Genomic DNA, 14,079 nt, shown 5'->3' on the forward strand with positions numbered 1-14,079 from the left:
CAAAAATAAACAAAATAGTGATGTGTTGACCTGTTTTTGAGTTGCCAATTTTCCATGTCGACCTTTTAATGTGTCGACCTTTTGTACTTTTCAACCTTTTCCGTTGTCTACCTTTAACATGTCCACCTAATGACCTTGTCTACCTATTGACCATATTGAACTTTTCTATGTCTAGCATATGGGGGTTGACCTCTTAACTGTCGACCTAATTAGGGTTGACTTAATGATCCAGACCATCAGGAGGTTGGTTTGTAGTAGAATTTGCATATGAATATCCACATAAAAAACCATAGACCTTTTAGGTATACAACATTAACTATCAGTACAAATTTATATTACAGCATTCATACTATTTCTAAAGAATCTTTGAAAATATTCTTGAATTAAGAAAAATCACCATTATAACTTGTAAAAAAATGTTTCAGTGATGTTGTTTATACATTTCATTTACACAGGTGTCACTGCTAGAAAAACAGGTACTTACCAAGAATGACTACAATGCTATATTTTATAGCTTTCATTTTTGCCTTTGATATGAGTCCTCGGTGACTGTAACTAGCACAAAACTTCCCATCTAAAAAATAAATAAATAAAAAATAAACAAAAAATATTTAGAACACAAAATTATTTCACCATTTTGCAATTTTTAAACAAGTGGTTTTCATCAAACTTATTAGACCTTTATATACATATTCTCAGTAAACCATGGTGATAGTTAGCTTCAGTTTAAAAGATACAGTACAGCTCTTTTGGCTAGTAATAGTTTAAAACTTTGCAACTTTTAAAAATGCAGTCAGTTTGGCAGAAGTGATAAATACATGCATCATAGCACTGTGGGCCTAATTAAGGCCTTCATTCAGATGTGGTTGGAAAAGCAACTGCTGTATTTTCAAACCCCAGGAAATGTCTGTTATGCTAAACAAACTCAATGAGAGTTTGGTCTTTTAGTAAAAGCCGTATATGGGTCCTGGGGGTGTGGATGTGAAATGGAAGGGAGGACTCCTTCAGAAGATCCATTTCCAGTCTTTAGGCATTCAGCCACAGCGCAGGCTAATTAGGGCTGGTACCTCTAGGAGGCTGAAATAAGCTCTGTCAGGGCTTGGCTCAGAGCAAACTACCTGGGGAAACAAACTGCAAACTTGTTTTGAGACACTGTGATTACTGACTGTAAGTACTGTGCATATGCATATGTTTGTGGCAGGGGCATAATGGTTATACAACTCTCAGAGAGGGAATCTATTATGTTCTGCGAGTGCCCAGACGGGCGAAGATTTATTTTCATGCTTTGTTTTATATAGTACTGCCCAATAAAACTAGCCATGGCTAGATTGCACAGAAACCCTGGACAGGCATGCTGTTTTCCCTGCTGATGTGTGTGGAGGTGACCATCTACCCAAGGAGCGGGTACCCCTACCCTGATCTCCTTACTATATACAGTATATATACAGTAAATATATATATATATATATATATATATATAAAACAACTCCTTGACTCCGGCACTCCAGAAGTCCCACAGGACCAGCTTGCTCAGGTGCCTTCCCCCAGGGGGGTCACCCCAGTACACGAACAAGAACAAGAACAAACGAAGCGGCACTCAAAGACTTGAAAAAATGCATCAAACGTGTATTAGTGCTATCAACGTTTCGGGGACCACCTCCCCTTCGTCAGGATAACTGCACAAGTGAGCAAACCACACTTATATAACAATAAACTTACCCCCTTGCAAGACTCCCTGTGTATACTGTGTATACAACATTCAGCCATCTGTAGCATGCAGAATCAGCTTTCCCCGGTGGGGCCCATCTCACAGCAGAGCAGCAGCAGTGGGTACACCGTTGCTTGCTGCAGCGCAGACTGAGTGGTACCAAGTGGGTGCTGCCCTGTCCCCTATTGCAGGTGTTAGTAGGGCTACTGTGATAGAGCCAATTATCTCTGCAGCAGCAGCAGCGGGTGCGCCGCATAGCTTTTGCAAGAGCAGCGGTCACACTTGGATCCCACTGATAACCACACAGGTGCATTAAGGTGCTCCTTCAGAGCTTGGAGCCCAGAGGTAGGCATCTCCATTGCCTCTGGGATTCCACCCCTGTCATCAGGCCCAGCGCTACATGCTCAGCAAGGTCTGCAAAGCAGGGAGGCGCTGGGCAAGAGAGGCGCTCCCCGCTCTGCAGACTTGCTGATGCACAGAGCTGTCAAACTGAAAGAGCAGCAGCAGCACCAGCTCTTCAATGTAAGGATTTCCTGTGTCAGGGCCCTTCCCTCTCCTCCTTGCTCCTCCCACTGCACGTTAAGCTAGAGACCGACAGCAGCGTCCCTGTCCACCCCTGTTCCCTCCCCCTGACTCTGAACACCCATTTGCTCTCTCCCCTCCCCTCCGTGGTGTCACTAAAACCCGGGAAGTCACATGGTGCACTTGCCTGTGTGCAGTGGTGGACGAGCCTGCAGACATGAGTAGAGGAGCAGCCAGCCACAGGCACAGAGGAGCTAAGACACTGCAGAGGCGCAGGTAAATTTCGCTGCAGAAAAAAGGGAGGGGGAGGGGGAGAAAAACTGTAATGTTAATGCATGCTGACTGGGGGGGTGTCATATTAATGTGTGCTGGGGAGGTGGGGGAGTGTAGGTGTAATATTAATGTGTGCTGGGGAGTGTAAGTGTAATATTAATGTGTGCTGGGGAGGGGGGAGTGTAGGCGTAACATTAATGTGTGCTGGGGAGGTGGGGGAGTGTAGGTGTAATATTAATGTGTGCTGGGTAGGGGGGGGGTGTAGGTGTAACATTAATGTGTGCTGGGGAGTGTAAGTGTAATATTAATGTGTGCTGGGGAGGGGGGAGTGTAAGTGTAATATTAATGTGTGCTGGGGAGTGGGGGAGTGTAGGTGTAATATTAATGTGTGCTGGGGAGGGGGGAGTGTAGGTATAACATTAATGTGTGCTGGGAGGGGGAGGAGTGTAGGTGTAACATTAATGTGTGCTGGGAAGGGGAGCGAGTGTAGGTGTAACATGAATGTGTGTGCTGGGGAGGGGGGGGAGTGTATGTGTAATATTAATGTGTGCTGGGGAGGGGTGGGAGTGTTGGTGTAACATTAATGTGTGTGCTGGGGAGGGGGGGGAGAGTGTATGTGTAATATTAATGTGTGCTGCGGAGGGGGTGAGTGTAAGTTTAATATTAATGTGTGCTGGGGAGGTGGGGGAGTGTAGGTGTAATATTAATGTGTGCTGGGGAGGTGGGGGAGTGTAGGTGTAACATTAATTTGTGCTGGGGAGGGGGGGAGTGTAGCTGTAACATTAATGTGTGTGCTGGGGAGGTGGGGGAGTGTAGGTGTAATTATATTAATGTGTGCTGGGGAGGTGGCGGAGTGTAGGTGTAATATTAATGTGTGCTGGGGAGGTGGGGGAGTGTAGGTGTAACATTAATGTGTGCTGGGGAGGGGGGGGGGAGTGTAGTTCTAACATTAATGTGATTGCTGGGAAGGGGTGGAGTGTAGGTGTAACATTAATGTGTGTGCTGGGGAGGGGGGGAGTGTAGGTGTAACATTAATGTGTGTGCTGGGGAGGGGGGGAGTGTAGGTGTAATAATGTGTGCTGGGGAGGGGGGGGAGTGTAGGTGTAACATTAATGTGTGTGCTGGGGAGGGGGGAGTGTAGGTGTAACATTAATGTGTGTGCTGGGGAGGGAAGGAGTGTAAGTGTAATATTAATGTGTGCTGGGGAGGTGGGGGAGTGTAGGTGTAACATTAATGTGTGCTGGGAGGGGGGGAGTGTTGGTGTAACATTAATGTGTGTGCTGGGGAGGGGGGGAGTGTATGTGTAATATTAATGTGTGCTGCGGAGGGGGGGAGTGTAAGTTTAATATTAATGTGTGCTGGGGAGGGGGGGAGTGTAGGTGTAATATTAATGTGTGTGCTGGGGAGGGGGGGAGTGTAAGTGTAATAATAATGTGTGCTGAGGAGGGGGGGAGTGTAAGTGTAATATTAATGTGTGTGCTGGGGAGGGGGGGAGTGTATGTGTAATATTAATGTGTGCTGGGGAGGGGGGAGTGTAGGTGTAACATTAATGTGTGTGCTTGGGAGGGGGGGAGTGTAGGTGTAATAATGTGTGCTGGGGAGGGGGGGGAGTGTAGGTGTAACATTAATGTGTGTGCTGGGGAGGGGGGGTGCTGGGGAGGGGGGAGTGTAGGTGTAACATTAATGTGTGTGCTGGGGAGGGGGGGAGTGTAAGTGTAATATTAATGTGTGCTGGGGAGGTGGGGGAGTGTAGGTGTAACATTAATGTGTGCTGGGAGGGGGGGAGTGTTGGTGTAACATTAATGTGTGTGCTGGGGAGGGGGGGAGTGTATGTGTAATATTAATGTGTGCTGCGGAGGGGGGGAGTGTAAGTTTAATATTAATGTGTGCTGGGGAGGGGGGGAGTGTAGGTGTAATATTAATGTGTGTGCTGGGGAGGGGGGGAGTGTAAGTGTAATAATAATGTGTGCTGAGGAGGGGGGGAGTGTAAGTGTAATATTAATGTGTGTGCTGGGGAGGGGGGGAGTGTAAGTGTAATATTAATGTGTGCTGGGGAGGTGGGGGAGTGTAGGTGTAACATTAATGTGTGCTGGGAGGGGGGGAGTGTAGGTGTAACATTAATGTGTGTGCTGGGGAGGGGGGGAGTGTATGTGTAATATTAATGTGTGCTGGGGAGGGGGGAGTGTAGGTGTAACATTAATGTGTGCTGGGGAGGTGGGGAGTGTAGTTGTAACATTAATGTGTGTGCTGGGGAGGTGGGGGAGTGTAGGTGTTATATTAATGTGTGCTGGGGAGGTGGGGTAGCGTAGGTGTAACATTAATGTGTACTGGGGAGGGGGGGAGTGTAGGTGTAACATTAATGTGTGTGCTGGGGAGGTGGGAGTGTAGGTGTAACATTAATGTGTGTGCCTGGGAGGGGGGGAGTGTATGTGTAATATTAATGTGTGCTGCTGAGGTGGGGGAGTGTAGGTGTAACATTAAAGTGTGCTGGGGAGGGGAAGGGGGGAGTGTAAGTGTAATATTAATGTGTGCTGGGGAGGTGGGGGAGTGTAGCTGTAACATTAATGTGTGCTGGGGAGGTGGGGTAGTGTAGGTGTAACATTAATGTGTGCTGGGGAGATGGGGAGTGTAGGTGTAACATTAATGTGTGCTGGGGAGGGGGGGAGTGTAGGTGTAAAATTAATGTGTGCTGGGGAGGGGGGAGAGTGCAAGTGTAACATTAATGTGTGCTGGGAGGGGGGGGAGTGTAGGTATAACATTATTGTGTGCTGGGGAGGGGGGGAGTGTAGGTGTAACATTAATGTGTGCTGGGAGGGGGGGAGTGTAAGTGTAACATTAATGTGTGCTGGGGAGGGGGGGGAGTGTAGGTGTAACATTAAAGTGTGCTGGGGAGGGGTGTGTGTGTAAGTGTAACATTAATGTGTGCTGGGGAGGGGGAGTGTAGGTGTAAAATGAATGTGTGCTGGGGAGGGGGGAGAGTGTAGGTGTAACATTAATGTGTGCTGGGGAGGGGGGAGTGTAGGTGTAACATTATTGTGTGCTGGGAGGGGGGAGTGTAGGTGTAATATTAATGTGTGCTGGGGAGGGGGGGGAGTGTAGGTGTAACATTAATGTGTGCTGGGAGGGGGGGAGTGTAAGTGTAACATTAATGTGTGCTGGGGAGGGGGGGAGTGTAGGTGTAACATTAATGTGTGCTGGGGAGGGGTGTGTGTGTAAGTGTAACATTAATGTGTGCTGGGAAGGGGGGGAGTGTAGTTGTAAAATGAATGTGTGCTGGGGAGGGGGGAGTGTAGGTATAACATTAATGTGTGCTGGGGAGGGGGGGAGTGTATGTGTAATATTAATGAATGCTGGGGAGGGGTGGAGTGTAGGTGTAACATTAATGTGTGTGCTGCGGAGGGGGAGTGTAAGTGTAATATTAATGTGTGCTGGCGAGGGGGGGGAGTGTAGGTGTAACATTAATGTGTGTGCTGGGGAGGGGGGGTGTGTAATATTAATGTGTGCTGGGCAGGGGAGGAGGAGCGTAGGTGTAATATTAATGTGTGCTGGGGATGGGGGGCATGTCAATGTGTTATGTGGAGGTGGGGTGTCAATGTATGCTGAGGAGTGGTGAAAGTGGCATATAAACAATGTGTACTGGGGAGGGGGGGTACGTGGCATAATAAAAATATGTTCTGCATGCTGGGTTTTCTGCTTTGAAAACCCAGTGGAGCAAAAAAAAAAAAAGAAGGGAATACTCACCTGCTCCGGCGGTCCGCTGTTTTCTGTTCTGGGCTGCTGCATCCTCTGACCGTTGGACCAACTCCTGCATGAAGAAAGAAGCCAGCCACAGATGGTAAGTGTAGTGTAGTTTGTGCAGGGAGAGAGGTGCAGGGTAGCAGCGATGTAGTGTGTGGGGTGCAGGGTAGTGTAGTGTAGTGTGTGGGAGTGGGCTTCAGGGCAGTGGCTGCAGTGTAGTGTGCGTTGAGGGGGTACAGGTGTAGTATGTACCTTTCCTGTGCCCAGCCGGTCCCTGGAAGATCTTTCTGCAACGCTAGAGAAGAAAAATAGAATCGGAGGAGAGGCAGCTCTGCAGAAGGTAAGTTATTAAAGACTAAGCTAATTGGAAAATTGCTTAATTAATCATTGGGGGGTGCCTATCACCCACTGCATCACCTCTCTCTCTGGTTACTGACTCACTCTCACCCTCTCTCTTGTCACTCTCTCCCTGTCACCAGGGCTGTCCTGGCGCATACGCGGATTACGCAGCCGCATAGAGCGCCAGACAGTAGAGGGCCCTGCTGCAGACAGTGAGTCATCGTGACTCACTCTCTACAGCGCCGTGGCCGCCCGCTCTTCCAGGACACAGTTCTCTCTGCTTCGCAGCCCTTCCCTGATGCCCAGAAATAGGGAGAGGGAACAGTGCAGCGTGTGGTGACGGCAGGAAGCTGTAGCAGCCCCATGACAGAGGTAAAATGGTATGTGCCTCTGCATGGCTGCCAGCTCTCCCTGCACAATGTGTGAGTATGTGTGTGTCAGTGTGCACCTGCTCCCTGTGTAATGTCCCTTGTCACTATCTCCCTCTCCCCCCGGCCTCAGTCACCCACTATCTCCATATCGCCCCTGCCTCAGTCACCTGCTATTTCCCTGCCACAGTCACCCATTATCTTGCTGTAGCCCCTGCTTCAGTCACACACTATCTCCGTCGCCCCTGCTTCAGTCACCCCCCATCTCCCTGTCACCCCGGCCCTTTACCCTTGGGGGTACAATTGTATAGTCACACCCCTTTCTTGTAAAACCACACCCCTTTTGTGGCATGCGCAACCATCAAGGGGTGCCAGAATTGATTTTTGCTTACTAAAATAAAATAAGCTCGGGCCGGCCCTGCCTGTTCAAATATGGAATTTGGAGTAACTCGTTGGGCGCTGAAAGTTTTTTGGTGCTGCCTTGGACACACTGAGGGGTTTCCCTTACCCCCAAATGAAACAGATATGAGAATGTATGATAGAGTGACCTGGGCGCCCCCTTTCAGTGGCTGGGTGCAGAAGTAATTACTGATGATTCACTTTTTTAACCCGTATAATCAGTAAATATCTCAAAATGAATGTCATCCAATTATATAAAAAAATGACAATAAATTTAATACAATGAGATAAAACAAACATGCATAAAATATTTCTAAGGACAAATGTCCCAAACTCAGAATGAAATCGTACCCATAGCATAGCAAAGGAGCCGCAGGTGGTATATACGGCAGGGTGGTCCAGACTTCACCCTGCTCTGGCTCCTAAGCTTACCAGTGGAAGTCTATCCGCAAACGTCCTGGATCCGGAAGTGTGGATGTCCAATAGCCAAACGTGTAGATGTCTAATAGCCAACGCGTTTCGAGGTGTATAACCTCTTCCTCATCCCCTCATCCACCCCTCTCCCATCACCTCTCTTTCCTGCCACCCTCTCCCTGTCACTCACTCCTCTACCCATAACCTCTTTATTCTGTTAAACGCTCCCTGTCACCCTATGATTCTCACCCTTTCCCTATCACCTGCTTCTGATTCTCACCCTCTCCCTGTCATCCTCTCTTTTCACCCTCTGCTTTCTCAGCAAACAGGATTTGTTTGCCATGATAAGCTTGCCCATGGGTATGCGTGAGTGTGCATGCACCTGCGATCCATACAATTGCATGGTGTGTACGCTCCCGCGAACTGGCCACAGCTAGTCTTATGCACGATGTGGTTGTTTGCGGGTAGAATGAGTTCGGCCACATCTGTTTGTAGAAATGTGCAAAATGTATAGTTTGCAGGAGGGCGCCAAACACCCTAGCACCGGCCCTGCCTGTCATTGCTGCTTCTAGTAAATAGCTCTGTATGTAAATATAGCAGGAGGTATCTACTACAAGTAGACACCTCCTACTACTGTAGTGACCTGATCTGCATCCTAGGATGCATCATCAGATCACTGTGACACCATTGGGCGGCTTGTAAGAGGCCATGAAATCTCATCCAAGAGTGGTGATCCTTGCCTCTTTCCTTCCCTTAAATCTTAAATTGATGCCTCTGTTTTCACAAAAGGAGACCATCGCCACTCCGTCATCCCGAAACAGCTTCAGACTGCCACATATGAATGAGGGCCTTAGAGATGAACACAAACCCGATGGTTTACATACAGTATATCTTCTTTACATATCTATTTTTTTTTATCTGCGCATGCCAAAGATCTGTATTGTGCATGTGCAGATCTGTGTCTGTGAAGACGGCCGAAGTGCCATTTAAGCCACAGCATCATTGGCATGCTACAGACATTTGAAGGTGGGGAAAGGCCGGCAATGGCCAACGTTACAGAAAACTGAGGTACGTTGACCCTGTTTTCTGTGTGTTCCAAGGTCAATAGCCGTGTCCTTGTCTCAGATTACTCATGCTGCTTTACATATTGCTGCACAGCAGCTGCATCCAAAGATGCGGCTGCTGTGCATTTAGCGTCCATCTCTGTATCTGGCTCTGTGTGCATTGATTGTTGTAGTAAATAACAGTTCTTATCCATTGCATCCTTCCATTAAGAGCATACATTTTATATGTCTCTCCCCTGTCTTATCCTCACCAGAATCCATTTCCAGATAATTTAACACAAAATTTGTTTGCACTTGAATGAAGCACATTAGCTGCAAAGCAGCATCTATTACACAAGAGCAGTGAAACTAAACACTCTCAGGTTATATGCAAAGCAGAGTTGCACACAAATCCGTTTTGTGGAAATAATCTTCCTTGTTTTCATACAAACGCAGCACTTGGATCACCATAAATGCAAACAGGAGGTGTCTATCTCTTACAGACACCTCCTGCAGCATTCAAATTTTAATGACACAGAATTGCACAGATGCATCCTTTGAAGCTGTAAAATTCCTTACAAAAATAAATCAGCACCATGGTCTGAGCCATATATCTACAACTATGAGTGGCTTTTTCAAAGAGTGATCTGAATCTCACCTCGTCTCCACTTGCAGCTGAAGAGGTGGAACTAGGCATATGCATGTAGGCTAGTGTACTGAGAGTGTATTATGGCGATGTAGGCCAAATTGTGAGCTACTGTATGTAGAGTTGATTGTATGTATGCAGAGAAATGACTTCAGATGTATCCTTTGCTGTATGTATAGGACTGGTGCAAAAACACTACCGATAAGGGCTATTTTCACAATTCGATACATAGGGGTGGTGTGGTCAACTGTGAATACAATGAAAGTGCATGCAATGCAGCCACACTCACATCTGACTTGCATTCAAGTCCAGAACATAACCCAAATGCTTGTCTCCAAAAGCTTTGAATTTGCATCAATGTGCCTTGATGGTTCACCCAGTTAACATTATACTTACCTACTCTTCTGTAATGTTTATGAGCTCACCCTCTGGCATCCTGCCCATTTCCAACTGAAAGTCAGCAAGTATGGTTAACATACTGTAATGATGAATGCCTGCTCTTCATTTGTGGGAGATACCTCCAAGCACATGGAGAGCATTTCCCAAGCGTTTGTATCAGACTTAGAGATCTGTGATATAGCTGAGCCACATATTTGGTGAGTGCCATTATTGTACAATAAATATACAGAAAAATATACAAAAACCAGAAAGTCAAAGAGATAGGGAGTACTTCACTATGTACTACCCACAGACATATTATTCTATATTGAACATTTTCATATATGAGAAATCCTTTGCCCTAATCTTTTGGTTTTATTAAAAAGAGAGCTACATATTCTTAATAAAGAACGTTTAATTTATTCCAAAGTTCAAAAGAATTTATTCTCAACTAAAAAGATCCTCTCATGACAGGTTTCCAATTATGAAAACTTCTTGAATTGTTACACTAGAGAAATGTATCTGTCATTGGTTTACAGCTGATTACCATATACAATTTGCAAAGTGAAATGACAGGCATTCAAAAGAAACTACTATTAAAACCAGCAGTGACAAAAGAAAAAAATGCTAGAATTGTTCTTGTCAATAATTTTCTCAACCATTAATGATTATTTAATCTTTAATCTGCTGTCTGCTACTGTCAGATGCAATTATCAAGAAAGTAAAATGAATTATCCACCCTCCTTATATTGTTGTCTAATATCCTTTGCCCTTCATTCTCGGAAGTCAGAGCTAGGATAAAGAAATTTAGATTAAAAATCTATGGTCTATGTTGGTTTTTTTATTTTCAGATTACAAAATACATTACTTATTCAATAACGTAATTTGCACACATGTGATAAAACCTACGATAGCCATTCAAAGTTTGTCCACATTTTATAAATGTAGTAGAATATTGTTAGTTACAGTAAATTGATTTATTATATCATGTTGTTAAATAAGCTTTGACATTGCACTTGTTTGTGGTTAAAAACTTTGGGCCTAATTCAGACCTGATTGTGGCAGCAAATTTGTTAGCAGATGGCAAAACCATGTGCACTGCAGGTGGGGCAGATATAACATGTGCAGAGAGAGTTAGATTTGGATGGGGTGTGTTCAAACTGAAATCTAAACTGAAGTGTAAAAATAAAGCAGCCAGTATATACCCTGCACAGAAACAATATAACCCAACCAAATCTAACTCTCTCTGCACATGTTATATCTGCCCCCCTGCAGTGCACTTGATATAAACACAATTTACTCAATTTAATATTTCTTTCTAAACTTCTTAAGAAACTTTTGGTATAGAGGGTGCAATGAAAAAAAAATCTTATTCCATAGGTGCTGTGATTCAAAAAAGTTTGAGAACTGCCTTAGCGTGTTCCCTTGCATCTTAGTTTACCTGCATGACACTACAAGTAGCACTATATAGGAGCACCACTCATTTTGTTTAAAATTAGGGTGTATTGTCCAAGACACTTCCCCATTCCCCTGTAATTGTGTATGGTGGGGGTGAGGGGTGGGAAGCTGGACCACACAATCTAATTCTAACATATAAATTGCATACTCTAACACATTCTAACACATAAACTGCTACTCCTTACTTGTGTGATGCCTTGGAACAGTTGGGTTGTGCTGGCCTAGGGGGTCCTGCGCTCTGGACTTGAACCTTAGGAATGTTAGAGACCCATATTATTAGGTCATCTAATCATGGTAGGTGGGCCCATAATTTTCAATTTATCAGGATCCAGATTCCAGAATCCGAACATCTGGAATCCCAAGGGTAAGTCTAGCCAGGAAGGTCAGGGTTAAGCTGCAGGTGTGGGCAACTTTAGCCGCCACCTGGGGTGTTAGGGTTAGGCCTTGGGGAGGGGGGTTGGAGTTAGGCACCACCAGGGGGTTAGGTTTAGGCTCTAACTGGGGAGGTTAAGGTAATTTCCTAATACAGGAGGTTGGGGTTAGGTTGCGGTAAGGGAGGGTTACGGATAAGGGGTAAGTCAGAATGTATTACTAACCACCATCAGGATTTCCAACATTGGGATGCCAGCTATGGTATTCTGACTGCCACCATCCCATCCTACGGGATCTTATACCCAAACCATATTTACGTGTGTGTGTGTGTGCATATATATATACATGTGTATATGTATATATATATATATATATATATATATATATACTGTATATACAGTATATTTATATAATAAATGTATGTATTTTTACAGGCACACAGTATATGGAAAATAAATTAAGTACATTTTGTGCTGATTTATCCCCATACACTGCTGCTTATGTTGTGGTAAATAGCCCAACTCGGCATACCAGGTCCCGGGCGACTCGGTCGCATCGAGCGTCTTTTTTTGTATTTGTACATGTTTAAAACTAATTCCTGTGCAGCTAAAGTCACAGTCCAGCATCTCTAGTACAGTTTGAGAGGTGTCTTGCTACATCTGCAATGCCAATAAGATAAAAAAATATTAAGTACAGTATGCTACTCCTCTCGGAGCATGTCAGTCATACCAAGCGTTTTGTGCCATGTGGCATGTAGACATTAGGTGTATGAGGACACATTTGTACATGATGAAACAATGGGTGGCCTTCTTCCCAGCACATCTATAAGCCTAGGCTTAACCCTACATGGCCTTTCCACAAATCCTGAGCAGGACCAAATTTAAGATAAGCCTTTCCATTCTAAATTTGGAAGATACCAAAATTTACAGGACACAAAATTTGAAAAATATATGTTTTTAACATCTGTAATATTTTATGTTCTTATAGAAGTTGAGCATTTGCCTCTGTCCAGAATTGTGCAAGTACGACCAATAAAGAGAATAAAAACAAGACAAATAACTCACCAGTGCAATTGGAAATGATCACTGCATGTGCTTTACTCTTTGCCCATATGGTCCTTATGACAATGAAGTAAATCACACTGTTGAAAAAAATATCAATTATTACACATATTTTATATTTTGTAGACAGAATTAATTGGGTGCATTGAGGATATTGTTTTCTGTAATAAAAAGGCAGAAAAAACAATGAGTAAGGATCTGGCCAGTGCCGAAGTAAAGAAGAGGATGCTGTTCAGTGTCTAGGGACGATTCTGCCCATCTCCAGGCTCCACATCCAGCAGTGGAGCCTGGAGAGTAGAATCGACCAATGCACCTGTGTTTGTATAGTAGCGCCTAGATCTATAAAACATTGACACACAGCAGTGGCAGAAATGAAAAGTGGTGCAAGATGGGATTGTCCTTGGGCCCTTTGACCCACCCTTATGTTGGATATTAAAAAGAACATCCACATTTTAACAAACCAAGCACTTCAGCAACAGGGAATGCCACTTTTGTGGCTGAAGTGCTTGGTTTGTTTGGGCCCCCACAAAACAAGCTACCGATAAGCTTATGCCAGTTAAGCTAACAGCTCTGCAGTGGCAAGATGTAATTTTCACTACCATTTTCATCCTCACCTTCTGCAGTGTGTACATCAACCCCATACAATATCAATTTATCCATGCTGGAATCCACCATTATGGAAGTCTCTGTACTTTGACATAATTGTGAGGAAAGGTCTTACTCATGGAATTTGTTTTTGATTTTGATGAACATCATATTTTCCACATTTTGAGGCAATAGCCCCCTATGCCAATCGCTGACAAGGTTCCTGGCTGTGCTGAAAACTCTTTCTGAGTACACACTGCAGGGTTGACAGCTTAAGTAATACAAAGCCAGTTTGTACAAGGGCCACTAAATTGCTTTTTGTTGTTTTCAGTACTCGAAGGGACTCTGTGACATGCCTGTTTGTACATCATTAAAATAACCCTCCATCATTCTTTGGACTGTGGCCATATCAGATACTGTACAGTGCACCAGAGCAGTACAAACTCAACTCAAACTGGTTAAATTCAGAGGGCTTCTTTTTATATGTCCACAAATAATAAACACACAGGTAAAATGCACCAGAATAGTATAAACAATAGAACAATATATTTATTTTTCACTTATACATAAGTATAATAGAACAATATATTTATTTTTCACTCTGCAGTTTAACTTAAACTGCAGCAATTCAAAGGGCTTTTATTTTATGTACATGAATAATACATGCACAGGGGTACAGTGCACCAGAACAGTTCAAACAATAGAACAATATATTTATTTTTCACTTTGCAGCTTAACTCAAACTGCTGCAATTTAAAGGGCTTTCTTTTATATG

General features: G+C 44.5%; 1 protein-coding gene across 1 annotated transcript in view; it reads right to left on the reverse strand.

The window, feature by feature from the left end:
- NPSR1 (neuropeptide S receptor 1) overlaps positions 1-14,079 on the reverse strand; it is a 791,066-nt gene that overhangs the window by 122,262 nt on the left and 654,725 nt on the right. Inside the window, exons 6-7 of the mRNA XM_063924892.1 lie at positions 12,723-12,799; positions 485-574 (exon numbers count right to left, since the gene is read on the reverse strand). Of these exons, the coding sequence (XP_063780962.1) occupies positions 485-574; positions 12,723-12,799 (167 nt within the window). The remainder of the gene's footprint in view (positions 1-484; positions 575-12,722; positions 12,800-14,079) is intronic.

Source organism: Pseudophryne corroboree, chromosome 5 (assembly GCF_028390025.1).
Source record: "Pseudophryne corroboree isolate aPseCor3 chromosome 5, aPseCor3.hap2, whole genome shotgun sequence".
NCBI lineage: Eukaryota > Metazoa > Chordata > Amphibia > Anura > Myobatrachidae > Pseudophryne > Pseudophryne corroboree.